Here is a 21,709-nt window from a genome sequence, read left to right as displayed (position 1 = left end):
GCACTAACACTGCTCTCCTGTCCTCTGTAGGAGCAACACTGCTATACATTACCCAGCACTAGCACTGCTCTCCTGTCCTCTGTAGGAGCAACACTGCTATACATTACCCAGCACTAACACTGCTCTCCTGTCCTCTGTAGGAGCAACACTGCTATACATTACCCAGCACTAACACTGCTCTCCTGTCCTCTGTAGGAGCAACACTGCTATACATTACCCAGCACTAACACTGCTCTCCTGTCCTCTGTAGGAGCAACACTGCTATACATTACCCAGCACTAGCACTGCTCTCCTGTCCTCTGTAGGAGCAACACTGCTATACATTACCCAGCTCTAACACTGCTATACATTACCCAGCACTAACACTGCTCTCCTGTCCTCTGTAGGAGCAACACTGCTATACATTACCCAGCACTAACACTGCTCTCCTGTCCTCTGTAGGAGCAACACTGCTAAACATTACCCAGCACTAGCACTGCTCTCCTGTCCTCTGTAGGAGCAACACTGCTATACATTACCCAGCACTAACACTGCTCTCCTGTCCTCTGTAGGAGCAACACTGCTAAACATTACCCAGCACTAACACTGCTCTCCTGTCCTCTGTAGGAGCAACACTGCTAAACATTACCCAGCACTAACACTGCTCTCCTGTCCTCTGTAGGAGCAACACTGCTAAACATTACCCAGCACTAACACTGCTCTCCTGTCCTCTGTAGGAGCAACACTGCTATACATTACCCAGCACTAACACTGCTCTCCTGTCCTCTGTAGGAGCAACACTGCTATACATTACCCAGCACTAACACTGCTCTCCTGTCCTCTGTAGGAGCAACACTGCTATACATTACCCAGCACTAACACTGCTCTCCTGTCCTCTGTAGGAGCAACACTGCTATACATTACCCAGCACTAACACTGCTCTCCTGTCCTCTGTAGGAGCAACACTGCTATACATTACCCAGCACTAACACTGCTCTCCTGTCCTCTGTAGGAGCAACACTGCTATACATTACCCAGCACTAGCACTGCTCTCCTGTCCTCTGTAGGAGCAACACTGCTATACATTACCCAGCTCTAACACTGCTATACATTACCCAGCACTAACACTGCTCTCCTGTCCTCTGTAGGAGCAACACTGCTATACATTACCCAGCACTAACACTGCTCTCCTGTCCTCTGTAGGAGCAACACTGCTAAACATTACCCAGCACTAACACTGCTCTCCTGTCCTCTGTAGGAGCAACACTGCTAAACATTACCCAGCACTAACACTGCTCTCCTGTCCTCTGTAGGAGCAACACTGCTAAACATTACCCAGCACTAACACTGCTCTCCTGTCCTCTGTAGGAGCAACACTGCTATACATTACCCAGCACTAACACTGCTCTCCTGTCCTCTGTAGGAGCAACACTGCTAAACATTACCCAGCACTAACACTGCTCTCCTGTCCTCTGTAGGAGCAACACTCATTTTCTTGGGAGCGTTTAGGTTTTGTGGACGTTTAATTGTTTTCTCCTATTGAACTCAACCTTAATCTTTATATATCTGTCCTGCATCTGATCTAGTGGCTGGTTTATGTAGTTCAAGTTATTCAGTCAGAACATCAGCTTAGTACACTATATTCAATCCCAGGCTACAGGACTCCTTTTCCAGATCACTGGAAGTGGCAAGACAAAGACTTTAGATCTGTTGAAAGACCTCAGTCTGAAGGGGAACACTGTTGTTCAGTTCTAGTGGGAGCTCTTCTTTATGCGTCTCTCGTTGCTTCAATTGGAATAACTCTTAATGGCAGTGTGTGGATTATCGCTATCTCAATACCCCTGGTTTGGTTTGGTTGGTTGGTTGGTTGGTTGGTTGGTTGGTTGGTTGGTTGGTTGGTTGGTGTGTGTGTGTGTGTGTGTGTGTGTGTGTGTGTGTGTGTGTGTGTGTGTGTGTGTGTGTGTGTGTGTGTGTGTGTGTGTGTGTGTGAGAGAATCCTGGATCTGAATGTTCTCTTCCTGTCTGTTGACTGTCTTCTTCGTCTGAGGGGGATGTGGTTGAAACGCTGTCAGCCCTGTTATTTCTTTGCTCACTGGTTCACATATTGTACAGTACAATATAATACATCTCAGTGGCGATTTTAGCATGTAAATCTTGGTGGGGGGAAATGTAATGTGGGATGTATACCAGCAAAGCCACTACACAACACAACACTAAACAATACATGAATTGCACTATAACGGTGACAAACGATGCCCACAAACTGTTAAGGCCTACATAAAGCTGCCCCAACAGTAGAGTTCCAACAGCAGTCCCAACACCTTATAACTGCTACACCTGGCTATCAGCGGAGCCTTGTCTGACAGCGAAACAGTTCATTCAGCCTCATTTACTACCTTTAAAAAAACATAGCTGATATGGCTGACTTGCTTCAACTAATGTGATTTCTGCTGACAAAGAAGATGTACAGTACAAGCTATGGCGTAAGGGGATGACAAGCGGATAAGGCAATGCCTCATTTCGATTATGACATTAAAAAGCGAGCTAGGATAGACATAGTCATTATAACTATTTTTTTAGCACTTTTGAAATGTACAGCATCAGAATTCAGAACATGGGCCGTTCTTACAGCGTTCTCCCTGTACACCAAGTCAGAACCGTAGGATAGCTCTTACAATATTCAATGATTATATTTCTCAAAAACAGGTTATAGGCTAGATATACACCACCAAGTCAGAACAGTAGGTAAAATTAATAGGTGAAAATAGACCAAATTATTAGGGTGAGGCACATAGGCCACTAACAACTTACTACGCAACATACACTTAGTAGTACTTTCTTAGCTACAGTATACATATCTCCCTGTCATATTACATAATTTATGCAGCAGCATACAAGACATTTTTGGACTCACCTTGTTGTGCTGTGTTGACTTGAACAGGACGGTGGCCCGGCAGCCCCTCGTGGCCAAATTTTGTCATCAAACTACAGTGCCTTGCAAAATTATTCGGCCCCCTTGAACTTTGCGACCTTTTGCCACATTTCAGGCTTCAAACATAAAGATATAAAACTGTATTTTTTTGTGAAGAATCAACAACAAGTGGGACACAATCATGAAGTGGATCGACATTTATTGGATATTTCAAACTTTTTTAACAAATCAAAAACTGAAAATTGGGCGTGCAAAATTATTCAGCCCCTTTACTTTCAGTGCAGCAAACTCTCTCCAGAAGTTCAGTGAGGATCTCTGAATGATCCAATGTTGACCTAAATGACTAATGATGATAAATACAATCCACCTGTGTGTAATCAAGTCTCCGTATAAATGCACCTGCACTGTGATAGTCTCAGAGGTCCGTTAAAATACAGTTTTATATCTTTATGTTTGAAGCCTGAAATGTGGCAAAAGGGAGGTCGCAAAGTTCAAGGGGGCCGAATACTTTCGCAAGCGACTGTATGTCATCAAAGTCTGTCATTCTCTGGATGCTTTCTAAACAACTGGGAACTATGAGAAAGGACTTGCCAGTAGATTGTCAACGTGATTCATGATGATGACTGCTTGTCTAGCTTGCTCCCTAAGATTTTGAAAGTATGATTTTGACATGATCAGTCCAATCAAAGCTAAGGTAGATATAATGTGATTTGACATCATTTTATCTGTGGCCAATGACCTTGAGCCTTCTTGGATTGGCACTTCTAATGTAACTCTATGGCAGCACCCAATGGGCTAGAATTTTCTACCTCTAGACTTGGTGGTGACGTGGTGTTCCCATGAGTGACGGAGCACTGAGCCAATAACGGTGCAACGCACCGTATTTTCTGCTGGCTTGCCCCACCACCACCACCACCACCACCACCACCACCACCACCACCACCACCACCACCACCACCACCACCACCACCACCACAGAAAGCACTAAGCTAGGCTGAAACACCTGCATTTTGGAGCTGACTTACTGAAGAAAACAAAAAAGAGACCATGTTCATATGTGGCTTTATTAACTCAATGATATATATATATTATTTTGCATTGCTTGCAAACTGATATGTGACACGTATTAATGCCAAAATAACAACCAAAACAGGAAAGCTGTGACTGATGTGACAGGAGTTGGTTGATGGGAGTGTGTTTGTGTGTATCCTGTCTAACCCACTCCCTTCTCTTTCCCCAGGTAGGGATGTGGGAGAACGGTAAGTTGGATTTGGTTTATCCAGCGTGGTCGCGTTACGGTCCATTCCTCCAACCGCCTGATGGCGCCCAGCACCTGCGCGTGGTCACTCTGGAGGAACGTCCGTTTGTCATCGTGGAGCTGGCTGACGCCGCCTCCAACACCTGCATCAGAGACTCTGTACCCTGCCGACGACCCCTCAACGCCAGGTCAGAAGGCAGGGGTGATGGGTCAAATTAGACAATTATGTTCCTGTCCAGGGTCTTGGAGGACACAGTAAAATACGGATCATCCCCTAGTGACACACATACAGTACAGTGGCAACAAGACCCCCCTGGAGCCAAACACATCAGCAAAATGGAACTGTCGTTTTTCACAGATCGACCTTCATAATATCATATCATCTCCAGTGTAATGACCACGTGGTGTCAACGTATGACATCACTTTCATGGTGTATTGAACACAAACAAATCCCATATTAACCCTCCACTCTTCACATTACCTCTCATCCTTCTAGATCGTGTAGTGGTGAGGGTGAGCCCAGATGGTATATAGGGTTAAATGTGATTCAGTTGAAGATATATGGGGGTTGAATTGGACACAAACACAATAGAGCTGCAGTAGAGGTCCACACGTCACGGTTCACCACCTCTAGGAAGGATGAGAACAATTATCCTGTGGCAGCACAATTTGACTCTCACTTAAAGGCATAGCCCTGACTGAGAAAGAGAGACATTCTTTGTCTTAAATATAACAACTTTTAAAGGTTATATATTTTCTCACTCTCTCACTTTCTCTCACTCACTCACTCACTCACTCACTCACTCACTCACTCACTCACTCACTCACTCACTCACTCACTCACTCACTCACTCACTCACTCACTCACTCACTCACTCTTTCTCTTTCTCTCTCTATATCTCTCTCTTTCTCTCTTTCCTCTCCTGCACCTTGTCTCCCTCTTCCTTCTTTCCTCCAGTATTCCTGTCCAGGATCCCCCAAAGAAACAGTGCTGTAAGGGCTTCTGCATCGACATCCTCAAACGATTGGCCAAGATCGTGGGTTTCACCTATGACCTCTACCTGGTGACCAATGGAAAGCACGGGAAGAAGATTGATGGAGTGTGGAACGGCATGATTGGAGAGGTCAGTAAAACGTGACTGATTGATTAGACATTGGTTAGACATTGGTAGGCTACAGTACGTAGTTCTTCTTGACCATAATAGTTGTTGGGAAAAGGTCAAAGCTATTTTCCGCAGCAGCTGTCGCCAGAGAGGAGAGGAGCACTGAGACAGCTGTCGCCAGAGAGGAGAGGAGCACTGAGACAGCTGTCACCAGGGAGGGGAGGAGCACTGAGACAGCTGTCGCCAGAGAGGAGAGGAGCACTGAGACAGCTGTCGCCAGAGAGGAGAGGAGCACTGAGACAGCTGTCCCCAGAGAGGAGAGGAGCACTGAGACAGCTGTCGCCAGGGAGGGGAGGAGCACTGAGACTTGGCACACTGCCTGCTGCCTGCTGCCATTACAAATAACATTTGATTGATTGGATGGCTGATGATTGATGGATTAGAGTGAGGTCACATGACTGTTCCTATGGTCCAGAGGTCATGATTTATGGAAGTTAAGGACCTTCTAAGGTGGTTTTTCTTCCTGGTTGGAAGGTCAGGCTAGCTGTTTCTGTGTGTTTCACTGTTGTACGACTATAGCTCTGCATGAGAATGTACGTGTGTGTAGCTTAACTTTGTGTGTGTGTGTGTGTAGGCGTTCCCTGGCCTATGCTGCTGCCTCCGGGGCAACCAGTTAAACGCTAGGTGTCACATCAGTCACAGGCAGAGTTATGGGCCCTTAACCACAGCCAGCACTTACAGACATACATTGTTTATCACACACACACACACACACACACACACACACACACACACACACACACACACACACACACACACACACACACACACACACACACACACACACACACACACACACACACACACACACACACACACACACAGTGAGCGAGTAGGACAGGGGGGTGATTTCTGGTGGAAGTGTCCCGGTGCACCTCCTCAGGTCCCACGGGGAACGCTGGTACATCCTGGTTGTCATGGCAGCAGAAACAATCTCACTCCCTACTCTACTTCTTCATCTGCCATCTTTATGTCTTGAACCAGGACCAATGGTGTCTATCCACCTATATTCACATGCAAATGGTGAAGTGTGTTTTATTTTCTCAGGCTAATTTCTGTCTTTTGATCAGATGTTTCAAAGCCTGCCGTTCTTTGATCAGGTAGCTAATCCAGAGACTTGAAGAGGGGAGTGTGTGTTGCATTGCTGCTCGCTGATAAACTCTGAAATGAGAAGGTGCCGTGTCTAACGCAGATTAACATGTCACTTATTCAATCAGCCGACACAGCAGTTTTTGATTTAGATGGGGGATAACTCACTTTGTATGATGAAGAGATGCGAAGCAGGAGGCACGTGGCTGGTGTTTACACTGTGTTGTAGCCCATTTAGCAGACTACATAAGGTGCTAAGACCAATGTACCCGTCTATCTCTCTGAATGTAGTTCATCCTATAATAATGTGTTATAATAATGTGTTATAAGGCCAGTGTTCCCCTCTATCTCTCTGACTGTAGTTTATCCTATAATAATGTGTTATAATAATGTGTTATAAGGCCAGTGTACCCCTCTATCTCTCTGACTGTAGTTTATCCTATAATAATGTGTTATAATAATGTGTTATAAGGCCAGTGTTCCCCTCTATCTCTCTGAATGTAGTGTATCCTATAATAATGTGTTATGAGACCAGTGTACCCCTCTATCTCTCTGACTGTAGTTTATCCTATAATAATGTGTTATAAGGCCAGTGTACCCCTATATCTCTCTGAATGTAGTTTATCCTATAATAATGTGTTATAAGGCCAGTGTACCCCTCTATCTCTCTGAATGTAGTTTATCCTATAATCATGTGTTATAAGACCAATGTACCCCTCTATCTCTCTGACTGTAGTTTATCCTATAATAATGTGTTATAATAATGTGTTATAAGGCCAGTGTACCCCTCTATCTCTCTGACTGTAGTTTATCCTATAATAATGTGTTATAAGGCCAGTGTACCCCTCTATCTCTCTGAATGTAGTTTATCCTATAATAATGTGTTATAATAATGTGTTATAAGGCCAGTGTACCCCTCTATCTCTCTGACTGTAGTTTATCCTATAATAATGTGTTATAAGGCCAGTGTACCCCTCTATCTCTCTGACTGTAGTTTATCCTATAATAATGTGTTATAAGGCCAGTGTACCCCTCTATCTCTCTGAATGTAGTTTATCCTATAATCATGTGTTATAAGACCAATGTACCCCTCTATCTCTCTGACTGTAGTTTATCCTATAATAATGTGTTATAATAATGTGTTATAAGGCCAGTGTACCCCTCTATCTCTCTGACTGTAGTTTATCCTATAATAATGTGTTATAAGGCCAGTGTACCCCTCTATCTCTCTGAATGTAGTTTATCCTATAATAATGTGTTATAATAATGTGTTATAAGGCCAGTGTACCCCTCTATCTCTCTGACTGTAGTTTATCCTATAATAATGTGTTATAATCATGTGTTATAATAATGTGTTATAAGACCAGTGCACCCCTCTATCTCTCTGAATGTAGTGTATCCTATAATAATGTGTTATGAGGCCAGTGTACCCCTCTATCTCTCTGACTGTAGTTTATCCTATAATAATGTGTTATAAGGCCAGTGTACCCCTCTATCTCTCTGACTGTAGTTTATCCTATAATAATGTGTTATAATAATGTGTTATAAGGCCAGTGTTCCCCTCTATCTCTCTGACTGTAGTTTATCCTATAATAATGTGTTATAAGACCAGTGTACCCCTCTATCTCTCTGACTGTAGTTTATCCTATAATAATGTGTTATAAGGCCAGTGTACCCCTCTATCTCTCTGACTGTAGTTTATCCTATAATAATGTGTTATAATAATGTGTTATAAGGCCAGTGTACCCCTCTATCTCTCTGACTGTAGTTTATCCTATAATAATGTGTTATAATAATGTGTTATAAGGCCAGTGTACCCCTCTATCTCTCTGAATGTAGTTTATCCTATAATAATGTGTTATAATAATGTGTTATAAGGCCAGTGTACCCCTCTATCTCTCTGACTGTAGTTTATCCTATAATAATGTGTTATAAGACCAGTGTACCCCTCTATCTCTCTGAATGTAGTTTATCCTATAATAATGTGTTATAATAATGTGTTATAAGGCCAGTGTACCCCTCTATCTCTCTGAATGTAGTTTATCCTATAATAATGTGTTATGAGGCCAGTGTACCCCTCTATCTCTCTGACTGTAGTTTATCCTATAATAATGTGTTATAATAATGTGTTATAAGGCCAGTGTACCCCTCTATCTCTCTGAATGTAGTTTATCCTATAATAATGTGTTATGAGACCAGTGTACCCCTCTATCTCTCTGACTGTAGTGTATCCTATAATAATGTGTTATAATAATGTGTTATAAGACCAGTGTACCCCTCTATCTCTCTGAATGTAGTTTATCCTATAATAATGTGTTATAAGGCCAGTGTACCCCTCTATCTCTCTGACTGTAGTTTATCCTATAATAATGTGTTATAAGGCCAGTGTACCCCTCTATCTCTCTGAATGTAGTTTATCCTATAATAATGTGTTATAATAATGTGTTATAAGGCCAGTGTACCCCTCTATCTCTCTGACTGTAGTTTATCCTATAATAATGTGTTATAATAATGTGTTATAAGGCCAGTGTACCCCTCTATCTCTCTGAATGTAGTTTATCCTATAATAATGTGTTATAATAATGTGTTATAAGGCCAGTGTACCCCTCTATCTCTCTGACTGTAGTTTATCCTATAATAATGTGTTATAATAATGTGTTATAAGGCCAGTGTACCCCTCTATCTCTCTGACTGTAGTTTATCCTATAATAATGTGTTATGAGGCCAGTGTACTCCTATATCTCTCTGAATGTAGTTTATCCTTGTCACGCCTTGGTCATTGTATCTTGTGTGTTTGTTATATGTTTGGGTAGGCCAGGGTGTGACATGGGTTTATATGTTGTATTTCGTATTGGGGTTTGTATTAATTGGGAGTGTGTATTATTAGGGGTGTGTCTAGTTAGGCTTGGCTGCCTGAGGCGATTCCTAATTGGAGTCAGCTGATTCTCGTTGTCTCGGATTGGGAACCGTATTTAGGTAGCCTGAGTGTGCGTTGTATTTCGTGGGTGATTGTACCTGTCTCTGTGTTAGTCACCAGATAGGCTGTAATTAGTTCACTCGTTTGTTGTTTTTGTATTTTCAGTTATTTCATGTACCGCTTTATCTTCATTAAAAGTCATGAGTAACCTACACGCTGCATTTCGGTCTGACTCTCTTCAAACGACAGACGAACTTCGTTACAGAATCACCCACCTACATTCACAGACCGAGCAGCGTGTGAACTGGCAGGATCTAAAGGAGGACATTATGGACGGCAGAAGCAGGGATTATACTAAGTGGGAAGAAATCAACAGGTGGGCGGCCGACCCAGAGCGAGTGCAGGAGCCCGCCTGGGATTCCCTACAGCAATGCGAAGAGGGCTATACACGTATGGAATCGAGAAGGAAAGTATTGCTATACAGAGCGAAAACCGAAGGTAACAGGGGAAAGCGCAGAGAGAGAGTGGCTGAGTCAGGAAACAGACCTGAGCCTACTCTCCCTGTTAATCGTGAAGAGCAGTTGCAATGGGAGAGACTGCATCATTTGGAGATTTGGACATGGGAGGAGGAATTAGACGGTAAAGGACCCTGGGCGCAGCCGGGAGAATATCGCCGTTCCAAGGAGGAAATAGAAGCAGCTAAAGCGGAGGTGCGCATGTATGAGGAGGCAGCACGGCGACACGGTTGGAAACCGGAAAGTCACCCCAAAAAATGTATTGGGGGGGGGGGGGGGGCTTAGGGAGAGTATGGCTGAGTCAGGAGATAAACCTGAGCCAACTCTCCTTGTTCATCGTGAGGAGCCAAGGAGGAGACCTGAACCAGAGCCAGTGTTAGAGGTGAGCGAAGCAGAGACTGTGAAGGAGTTAATGGGGAAAGTGGAATGGAGAGTAATGAGGGAGTTGCTAGCTTGGTGCTATAGATATAATATTCGTCCGACGGATCGTGTCGGGGATTTAATAGCACCTGAGTTAGCGCTCTATACTCAACCTGAGGTGCGTGTTAGTCAGCTGGTGAAGTTGGTGCCAGCCTCACGCACCAGGCCTACTGTGCACATCCCTAGCCTTGCACGTCCTGTGCCTACACTGCTCTCAAGATCTCCAGTACGTCTTCACGGTCTAGCCCATCCTGTGCCACCTCCACACACCAGTCCTCCGGTAGCAGCTCCCCGCACCAGGCTTCCTGTGCGTGTCCTCGCACCAGTACCACCAGTTCCAGCACCACGCACCAGGCCTCCAGTGCGCCTCGCCTGTTCAGCACAGCCAGTGCTTTTCTCCCCTCCTGTGCTATCGGAGTCTCCAGCCTGTTTAGCGCAGCCAGAGCCTTTCTCCTCTCCTGCGCTGCCGGAGTCTCCTGTCTGTCCAGCACCACCAGTGCTACCAGTCAGCCCAGCGCGTCCAGTGCGCCCCGCCTGTTTAGCGCAGCCAGAGCCTTTCTCCTCTCCTGCACTGTTGGAGTCTCCCGCCTGTTCAGCGCAGCCAGAGCCTTTCTCCTCTCCTGCGCTGCCGGAGTCTCCTGTCTGCCCAGCGCCACCAGTTGGCCCAGCATCACCAGTCTGCCAGGATCCGCCAGAAGTGCCAGTCTGCCAAGATCTTCTAGATCGACCAGACAACCTGAATCATCCAGGTCCACCAGCCAGCCAGGATTTACCGGAGCCTACTACCTGCCTGAGCTTCCTCTCAGTACTGAGCTTCCTTTCAGTACTAGGCTTCCTCTCTGTACTGGGCTCCCTCTCAGTACCGGGCTTCCACTCAGTACTGGGCTGCTTCAGTCCCGGGCTGCCCCTCTGTCCCGGGCTGCCCCTCTGTCCCGGGCTGCCCTGCTGTCCTGAGATGCCCCTCTATCCTGAGATGCCCCTCTGTCCCGAGCTGCCCCTCTGTCCCGAGCTGCCCCTCTGTCCCGAGCTGCCCCTCTGTCCCGAGCTGCCCCTCTGTCCCGAGCTGCCCCTCTGTCCCGAGCTGCCCCTCTGTCCCGAGCTGCCCCTCGGTCCCGAGCTGCCCCTCAGTTATGTGGGGATCTGGGTGAGGACTATTAGGCCATGGTCGGCGGAGAAGGTGGATTATCCTAGGACGCGAAGGGGAGGAACTAGGACATTTATGGAGTGGGGTCCACGTCCCGAGCCAGAACCGCCACCATGGACAGACGCCCACCCGGACCCTCCCTATGCTCTTGAGGTGCGTCCCGGAGTCCGCACCTTAGGGGGGTTCTGTCACGCCTTGGTCATTGTATCTTGTGTTTTTGTTATATGTTTGGGTAGGCCAGGGTGTGACATGGGTTTATATGTTGTATTTCGTATTGGGGTTTGTATTAATTGGGAGTGTGTATTATTAGGGGTGTGTCTAGTTAGGCTTGGCTGCCTGAGGCGATTCCTAATTGGAGTCAGCTGATTCTCGTTGTCTCGGATTGGGAACCGTATTTAGGTAGCCTGAGTGCGCGTTGTATTTCGTGGGTGATTCTACCTGTCTCTGTGTTAGTCACCAGATAGGCTGTAATTAGTTCACTCTTTGTTGTTTTTGTATTTTCAGTTATTTAATGTACCGCTTTATCTTCATTAAAAGTCATGAGTAACCTACACACTGCATTTCGGTCTGACTCTCTTCAAACGACAGACGAACTTCGTTACAATCCTATAATAATGTGTTATAATAATGTGTTATAAGGCCAGTGTTCCCCTCTATCTCCCTGAATGTAGTTTATCCTATAACAATGTGTTATAAGGCCAGTGTACCCCTCTATCTCTCTGAATGTAGTGTGTCCTATAATAATGTGTTATAAGACCAGTGTACCCCTCTATCTCTCTGAAGGTAGTTTATCCTATAATAATGTGTTATGAGACCAGTGCACCCCTCTATCTCTCTGACTGTAGTTTATCCTATAATAATGTGTTAGGTGGCCAGTGTACCCCTCTATCTCTCTGACTGTAGTTTATCCTATAATAATGTGTTATGAGACCAGTGCACCCCTCTATCTCTCTGACTGTAGTTTATCCTATAATAATGTGTTATGAGGCCAGTGTACCCCTCTATCTCTCTGAATGTAGTGTATCCTATAATAATGTGTTAGGTGGCCAGTGTACCCCTCTATCTCTCTGAATGTAGTTTATCCTATAATAATGTGTTATAATAATGTCTTAATAACTTCTTCAGGCAGAAGTTTGCATCCTGTAGCTCCAACTCCAAAAAGTTCTTGGACACTGTGAAGTCCATGGAGAACAAGAGCACCTCCTCCCAGCTGCCAACTGCACTGAGGCTAGGTAACACGGTCACCACCGATAAATCCATGATTATCGAAAACTTCAATAAGCATTTCTCAACGGCTGGCCATGCCTTCCGCCTGGCTACTCCAACCTCGGCCAACAGCTCCGCCCCCCCCGCAGCTCCTCGCCCAAGCCTCTCCAGGTTCTCCTTTACCCAAATCCAGATAGCAGATGTTCTGAAAGAGCTCCAAAACCTTGACCCGTACAGATCAGCTGGGCTTGACAATCTGGACCCTCTATTTCTGAAACTATCCGCCGCCATTGTCGCAACCTCTATTACCAGCCTGTTCAACCTCTCTTTCATATCGTCCGAGATCCCCAAGGATTGGAAAGCTGCCGCAGTCATCCCCCTCTTCAAAGGGGGAGACACCCTGGACCCAAACTGTTACAGACCTATATCCATCCTGCCCTGCCTATCTAAGGTCTTCGAAAGCCAAGTCAACAAACAGGTCACTGACCATCTCGAATCCCACCGTACCTTCTCCGCTGTGCAATCTGGTTTCCGAGCCGGTCACGGGTGCACCTCAGCCACACTCAAGGTACTAAATGATATCATAACTGCCATCGATAAAAGACAGTACTGTGCAGCCGTCTTCATCGAACTTGCCAAGGCCTTCGACTCTGTCAATCACCATATTCTTATCGGCAGACTCAGTAGCCTCGGTTTTTCGGATGACTGCATTGCCTGGTTCACCAATTACTTTGCAGACAGAGTTCAGTGTGTCAAATCGGAGGGCATGCTGTCCGGTCCTCTGGCAGTCTCTATGGGGGTGCCACATTGTTCAATTCTCGGGCCGACTCTTTTCTCTGTATATATCAATGATGTTGCTCTTGCTGCAGGCGATTCCCTGATCCACCTCTATGCAGACGACACCATTCTATATACTTTCGGCCCGTCATTGGACACTGTGCTATCTAACCTCCAAACGAGCTTCAATGCCATACAACACTCCTTCCGTGGCCTCCAACTGCTCTTAAACCCCACCTCTTTAAGGAATACCTAGGATAGGATAAGTATCCCCCCCCCTTTAAGATTTAGATGCACTATTGTAAAGTGACTGTTCCACTGGATGTCATAAGGTGAATGCACCAATTTGTAAGTCGCTCTGGATAAGAGCGTCTGCTAAATCACTTAAATGTAATGTAATGTAGTAAAACCAAATGCATGCTTTTCAACCGTTCGCTGCCTGCACCCGCATGCCCGACTAGCATCACCACCCTGGATGGGACAGACCTTGAATATGTGGACATCTATAAGTACCTAGGTGTCTAGCTGGACTGCAAACTCTCCTTCCAGACTCATATCAAACATCTCCAATCAAAAATCAAATCAAGAGTCGGCTTTCTATTCCGCAACAAAGCCTCCTTCACTCCCGCCGCCAAGCTTACCCTAGTAAAACTGACTATCCTACCGATCCTCGACTTCGGCGATGTCATCTACAAAATGGCTTCCAACACTCTACTCAGCAAACTGGATGCAGTCTATCACAGTGCCATCCGTTTTGTCACTAAAGCACCTTATACCACCCACCACTGTGACTTGTATGCTCTAGTCGGCTGGCCCTCGCTACATATTCGTCGCCAGACCCACTGGCTCCAGGTCATCTACAAGTCCATGCTAGGTAAAGCTCTGCCTTATCTCAGTTCACTGTTCACGATGGCAACACCCATCCGTAGCACACGCTCCAGCAGGTGTATCTCATTGATCATCCCTAAAGCCAACACCTCATTTGGCCGCCTTTCGTTCCAGTACTCTGCTGCCTGTGACTGGAACGAATTGCAAAAATCGCTGAAGTTGGAGACTTTTATCTCCCTCACCAACTTCAAGCATCAGCTATCTGAGCAGCTTACCGGTCGCTGCAGCTGTACATAGTCTATTGGTAAATAGCCCACCCATTTTCACCTACCTCATCCCCATACTGTTTTATTTATTTACTTTTCTGCTCTTTTGCACACCAATATCTCTACCTGTATATGACCATCTGATCATTTATCACTCCAGTATTAATCTGCAAAATTGTAATTATTTGCCTACCTCCTCATGCCTTTTGCACACATTGTATATAGACTCCCCCTTTTTTTCTACTGTGTTATTGACTTGTTAATTGTTTACTCCATGTGTAACTCTGTGTTGTCTGTTCACACTGCTATGTTTTATCTTGGCCAGGTCGCAGTTGCAAATGAGAACTTGTTCTCAACTAGAATACCTGGTTAAATAAAGGTGAAATAAAATAAATAAAAAATTATAAGGCCAGTGTACCCCTCTATCTCTCTGAATGTAGTTTATCCTATAATAATGTCTTATAAGGCCAGTGTACCCCTCTATCTCTCTGACTGTAGTTTATCCTATAATAATGTTTTATAAGGCCAGTGTACCCCTCTATCTCTCTGACTGTAGTTTATCCTATAATAATGTTTTATAAGGCCAGTGTACCCCTCTATCTCTCTGAATGTAGTTTATCCTATAATAATGTTTTATAAGGCCAGTGTACCCCTCTATCTCTCTGAATGTAGTTTATCCTATAATAATGTGTTATAATAACGTGTTATAAGGCCAGTGTACCCCTATATCTCTCTGACTGTAGTTATCCTATAATAATGTTTTATAAGGCCAGTGTACCCCTCTATCTCTCTGAATGTAGTGTATCATATAATAATGTGTTATAAGGCCAGTGTACCCCTCTATCTCTCTGAATGTAGTTTATCCTATAATAATGTGTTATGAGACCAGTGTACCCCTCTATCTATCTGAATGTAGTTTATCCTATAATAATGTGTTATAAGGCAGTGTACCCCTCTATCTCTCTGAATGTAGTTTCTCCTCCTGTCCATCAGGTGGTGGGACAGCGAGCAGATATGGCCATCGGATCCCTCACCATCAACGAGGAGAGGTCAGAGGTCGTGGACTTCTCCGTCCCCTTCGTGGAGACGGGCATCAGCGTCATGGTCTCCCGTAGCAATGGAACCGTCTCACCCTCTGCCTTCCTGGGTGAGTGAAGGAACTGATGAGGTTGAAGTAGATCTGGACATTATTGGTGGTCCAGGTAAAAATGTAATTCCCACTTGCACATGACTCTCCACTCCCTCCCTATCTAGCTCTGACTTTGCTGATAGCTACTTTATTGAGGAAAAGTGTACTTACAATGACAATGTGTGGTTGTCCCACCTAGCTACTGTATGTTAAGATGAATGCACTAACTGTAAGTCACTCTGGATAAGTGTAAGGGGTGGCAGGGAAGTGCAATGCAGGAGAGCAGAGAGCAGTTTAATATATAAAACTAACGGTATATAAAACAACAAACACATGGGCTCCAGTAACACATAGCACACCAGTAACACTTAGCGCCCCAGTAACACTTAGCGCCCCAGTAACACTTAGCGCCCCAGTAACACTTAGCGCCCCAGTAACACTTAGCGCCCCAGTAACACTTAGCGCCCCAGTAACACTTAGCGCCCCAGTAACACTTAGCGCCCCAGTAACACTTAACGCCCCAGTAACACTTAGCACCCCAGTAACACTTAGCACCCCAGTAACACTTAGCACCCCAGTAACACTTAGCACCCCAGTAACACTTAGCACCCCAGTAACACTTAGCACCCCAGTAACACTTAGCACCCCAGTAACACTTAGCACCCCAGTAACACATAGCACCCCAGTAACACATAGCACCCCAGTAACACATAGCACCCCAGTAACACTTAGCACCCCAGTAACACTTAGCACCCCAGTAACACTTAGCACCCCAGTAACACATAGCACCCCAGTAACACATAGCACCCCAGTAACACATAGCACCCCAGTAACACATAGCACCCCAGTAACACTTAGCACCCCAGTAACACACCCCAGCACCCCAGTAACACATAGCACCCCAGTAACACATAGCACCCCAGTAACACATAGCGCCCCAGTAACACATAGCGCCCCAGTAACACATAGCGCCCCAGTAACACATAGCGCCCCAGTAACACATAGCGCCCAGTAACACATAGCGCCCCAGTAACACATAGCGCCCCAGTAACACATAGCGCCCCAGTAACACATAGCGCCCGCCCCAGTAACACATAGCGCCCCAGTAACACATAGCGCCCCAGTAACACATAGCGCCCCAGTAACACATAGCACCCCAGTAACACATAGCGCCCCAGTAACACATAGCGCCCCAGTAACACATAGCGCCCCAGTAACACATAGCGCCCCAGTAACACATAGCGCCCCAGTAACACATAGCGCCCCAGTAACACATAGCGCCCCAGTAACACATAGCGCCCCAGTAACACATAGCGCCCCAGTAACACATAGCGCCCCAGTAACACATAGCGCCCCAGTAACACATAGCGCCCCAGTAACACATAGCGCCCCAGTAACACATAGCGCCCCAGTAACACATAGCGCCCCAGTAACACATAGCGCCCCAGTAACACATAGCGCCCCAGTAACACATAGCACCCCAGTAACACTTAGCACCCCAGTAACACATAGCACATCAGTAACACATAGCACCCCAGTAACACTTAGCACCCCAGTAACACATAGCACATCAGTAACACATAGCACCCCAGTAACACATAGCACCCCAGTAACACATAGCACCCCAGTAACACATAGCACCCCAGTAACACATAGCACCCCAGTAACACATAGCACCCCAGTAACACATAGCACCCCAGTAACACATAGCACCCCAGTAACACATAGCACCCCAGTAACACATAGCACCCCAGTAACACATAGCACCCCAGTAACACTTAGCACCCCAGTAACACTTAGCACCCCAGTAACACTTAGCACCCCAGTAACACATAGCACCCCAGTAACACATAGCACCCCAGTAACACATAGCACCCCAGTAACACATAGCACCCCAGTAACACATAGCACCCCAGTAACACATAGCACCCCAGTAACACATAGCACACCAGTAACACATAGCACACCAGTAACACATAGCACCCCAGTAACACATAGCACCCCAGTAACACATAGCACCCCAGTAACACATAGCACCCCAGTAACACATAGCACCCCAGTAACACTTAGCACCCCAGTAACACTTAGCACCCCAGTAACACATAGCACCCCAGTAACACATAGCACCCCAGTAACACATAGCACCCCAGTAACACATAGCACCCCAGTAACACATAGCACCCCAGTAACACATAGCACCCCAGTAACACATAGCACCCCAGTAACACATAGCACACCAGTAACACATAGCACACCAGTAACACATAGCACACCAGTAACACATAGCACCCCAGTAACACATAGCACCCCAGTAACACATAGCACCCCAGTAACACATAGCACATCAGTAACACATAGCACATCAGTAACACATAGCACACCAGTAACACATAGCACACCAGTAACACATAGCACATCAGTAACACATAGCACACCAGTAACACATAGCACACCAGTAACACAAGCACACCTGTCAGGTTTTGGCCAGGGTTGTTCCGGTTTTTGGTCACTAGATGCCCCATTGTGCCTTTTGACCTTTTGTTTTCCCTTTTTACTTCATTAAATACACCGTCTCAAGTACTGCTGTGTCTGCCTCATCTTCTGGGTTCTGCTGACTATTCGTGGCTCAGTTGGTTTAGTGACTGTTTCTCACTCCGGAGACCCGGGTTCGTAACCGGGTCCTGACAACACCAATAACACATAGCACACCAGTAACACATAGCGCACCAGTAACACATAGCGCACCAGTAACATATAGCGCACCAGTAACACATAGTGCTCCAGTAACACATAGCACACGAACTTACAATAAACAATTCCCGACAAGGACATGGGGGAAACAGGGGGAAAATATACAACATGTAATTAGGGATTTGAAACCAGGTGAGTGTGAAAATAAGACAAAACAAATGGAACATGAAAAAGGAATCGGCAAAGGCTAGAAAACTGGTGACGTCGACCGCCAAACACCACCCGAACAAGGAGAGGAACCGACTTCGGTAGAAGTCGTGACAATAAGAGAGTCTGCTAAATGACTAAAATGTAAATCAACCTTATGCACAGATCTAGGATCAGCTTACCCTCTCCCAATTCAAAAGTGCTGTGGTTTCATCAAATAGTTCAATCTTTACTTGCGTTTGGTACAGAGTTAATGTGTGGGGGTACAGGTACAGAGTCAGTGTGTGGGGGTACAGGTACAGAGTCAGTGTGTGGGGGTACAGGTACAGAGTCAGCGTGTGGGGGTATCGGTACAGAGTCAGTGTGTGGGGGTACCGGTACAGAGCCAGTGTGGGGAGGTACAGGTTAGTTGAGGTAATATGTACATGTAGGTAGAGTTATTAAAGCGTTCTAAGGGGTACGGGTTAGTTGGGGTAATATGTACATGTAGGTAGAGTTATTCATGTGTTCTAAGGGGGTACAGGTTAGTTGAGGTAATGTGTACATGTAGGTAGAGTTATTAATGTGTTCTAAGGGGGTACAGGTTAGTTGAGGTAATATGTACACGTAGGTAGAGTTATTAATGTGTTCTAAGGGGGTACAGGTTAGTTGAGGTAATATGTACATGTAGGTAGAGTTATTAATGTGTTCTAAGTTGTGTTTATACTGAATGTCTTTTTTGATCCTCTCCTCTCCTCTCCTCTCCTCTCCTCTCCTCTCCTCTCCTCTCCTCTCCTCTCCTCTCCTCTCCTCTCCTCTCCTCTCCTCTCCTCTCCTCTCCTCTCCTCTCCCTCAGAGCCCTACAGTCCAGCGGTGTGGGTGATGATGTTCGTCATGTGCCTGACCGTGGTGGCTGTGACCGTCTTCATATTTGAGTTCTTCAGTCCAGTCGGCTACAACCGCAGCCTTTCCAGCGGAAAGAGTAAGTGACAGAGTTCCATTAGAAAGTGGATATGCTGGGGCCATGTTTGGAAGCCATGTTGTTTCCTAGGTGACTGAATGGATACACAATTCCATACAGTTGTTCTATATGTTCAGTGTCTCATAGATCAAGTGACAGAACATTCCAGAATGCCCTCCCTCACTGTGTTTGGCTGATGTACATGTCCATCACCACAGGACATATCATATCTTGTTTATGCTGTTGTTGTTGTTGATGATGTTGGTTGGTCAGTCAATCAAGTATCACTGCAGAAACATTGATTGGTATGAAAGTGTGTGGATCAGAGGATGGAAACCAATATTGTCTCTCATATGTTGCATTGCAGCCCTATATGTTTAATATTGAAGCAGACATTTATTATTTATTAGCAGTGCAGTTTGCACCGCTGTCATATTATGTATGATTCCTGCCTCTGTCCGATACCTCTCTCTCTCTCTCTCTCTCTGTCTGTCTGTCTCTCTCTCTCTCTCTCTCTCTCTCTCCTTTTCTCTCTCTCTCGTAGGTCTCTCTCTCTCCTTCTCTCTCCTAGGTCTCTCTCTCCTTCTCTCTCTTAGGTCTCTCTCCCTCTCTCTCCTCTCTATTAGGTCTCTCTCTCCTTCTCTCTCTTAGGACTCTCTCTCTCCTTCTCTCACGTAGGTCTCTCTCCCTCTCCCCCCCCCTCTCTCTCTCGCTCTCTCTCTCTCCTTCTCTCTCTTAGGTCTCTCTCTCCTTCTCTATCTTAGGTCGCTCTCTCCTTCGCTCTCTTAGGTCTCTCTCTCTCTCCTTCTCTCTCTTAGGTCTCTTTCTCCTTCTCTCGCTCTCTCTGTTAGGTCTCTCTCTCTCTCCTCTCTCTTAGGTCTCTCTCTCTCCTTCTCTCTCTTAGGTCTCTCTCTCTCCTTCGCTCCCTTAGGTCTCTCTCTCTCCTTCGCTCTCTTAGGTCTCTCTCTCTCCTTCTCTCTCTTAGGTCTCTCTCTCCTTCTCTCTCTTAGGTCTCTCTCTCCTTCTCTCTCTTAGGTCTCTCTCTCTCTCTCTCCTCTCTCTTAGGTCTCTCTCTCTCTTAGGTCTCTCTCTCTCCCTCCTTCTCTCTCTTAGGTCTCTCTCTCTCTCCTTCTCTCTCTTAGGTCTCTCTCTCTCTCTTCTCTCTATTAGGTCTCTCTCTCTCCTTCTCTCTATTAGGTCTCTCTCTCCTTCTCTCTCTTAGGACTCTCTCTCCTCTCTCTTAGGACTCTCTCTCTCTCTCCTTCTCTCTCTTAGGTCTCTCTCTCTCTCCTTCTCTCGCATAGGTCTCTCTCCCTCTCTCTCTCCCCCCCTCTCTCTCTCTTAGGTCTCTCTCTCCTCTCTCTTAGGACTCTCTCTCTCTCTCTCTCTTAGGTCTCTCTCTCTCTCTTAGGTCTCTCTCTCTCTCTTAGGTCTCTCTCTCTCTCTCTCTCTCTCTTAGATCTCTCTCTCTCTTAGGACTCTCTCTCTCTCTTAGGTCTCTCTCTCTCTCTCTTACATCTCTCTCACTCTCAATTCAATTCAATTCAAGGGGCTTTATTGGCATGGGAAACATGTGTTAACATTGCCAAAGCAAGTGAGGTAGATAATATACAAAATAAACAATACACATTTACAGTAAACATTACACATGCAGAAGTTTCAAAACAATAAAGACATTACAAATGTCATATATATATATATATATATATATATATATATATATATATATATATATATATACAGTGTTGTAACAATGTACAAATGGTTAAAGTACACAAGGGAAAATAAATATGCATAAATATGGGTTATATTTACAATGGTGTTGTAACGGCTCTCTTCTATCTCCTCCTCTGACGAAGAGGTGGAACAAGGATCGGACCAAAATGCAGCGTGATGATGATTCATGATATTTTAATGAAGGAAAAAACTATACATGCAGAAACTACAAAATAATCAAATGTGAAAACCGAAACAGCCCTATCTGGTGCAAACACAAAGACAGGAACAATCACCCACGAAACACTGAAAGAATATGGCTGCCTAAATATGGTTCCCAATCAGAGACAACGAAAATCACCTGCCTCTGATTAAGAACCGCCTCAAGGCAACCATAGACTTTCCTAGACAACCCTACTCAGCTACAATCCCAATACCTACTAAAACCCCAATACAAAAACACAAAATAAACCTATGTCACACCCTGGCCTGACCAAATAAATGAAGACAAACATACATACTTCGACCAGG

General features: G+C 45.5%; 1 protein-coding gene across 1 annotated transcript in view; it reads left to right on the top strand.

Annotated features, from left to right (window-relative positions):
• Positions 1-21,709, top strand: part of LOC123997340 (glutamate receptor ionotropic, NMDA 2D-like) — a 156,652-nt gene that overhangs the window by 38,598 nt on the left and 96,345 nt on the right. Inside the window, exons 6-9 of the mRNA XM_046301478.1 lie at positions 4,152-4,357; positions 5,129-5,294; positions 15,489-15,642; positions 19,358-19,483. Of these exons, the coding sequence (XP_046157434.1) occupies positions 4,152-4,357; positions 5,129-5,294; positions 15,489-15,642; positions 19,358-19,483 (652 nt within the window). The remainder of the gene's footprint in view (positions 1-4,151; positions 4,358-5,128; positions 5,295-15,488; positions 15,643-19,357; positions 19,484-21,709) is intronic.

This window comes from Oncorhynchus gorbuscha, linkage group LG15 (genome assembly GCF_021184085.1).
Source record: "Oncorhynchus gorbuscha isolate QuinsamMale2020 ecotype Even-year linkage group LG15, OgorEven_v1.0, whole genome shotgun sequence".
Classification (NCBI taxonomy): Eukaryota; Metazoa; Chordata; class Actinopteri; order Salmoniformes; family Salmonidae; genus Oncorhynchus; species Oncorhynchus gorbuscha.
The sequence above is the reverse complement of the archived record's forward strand: the minus strand, read 5'-3'. Positions and strand labels throughout refer to the sequence as shown.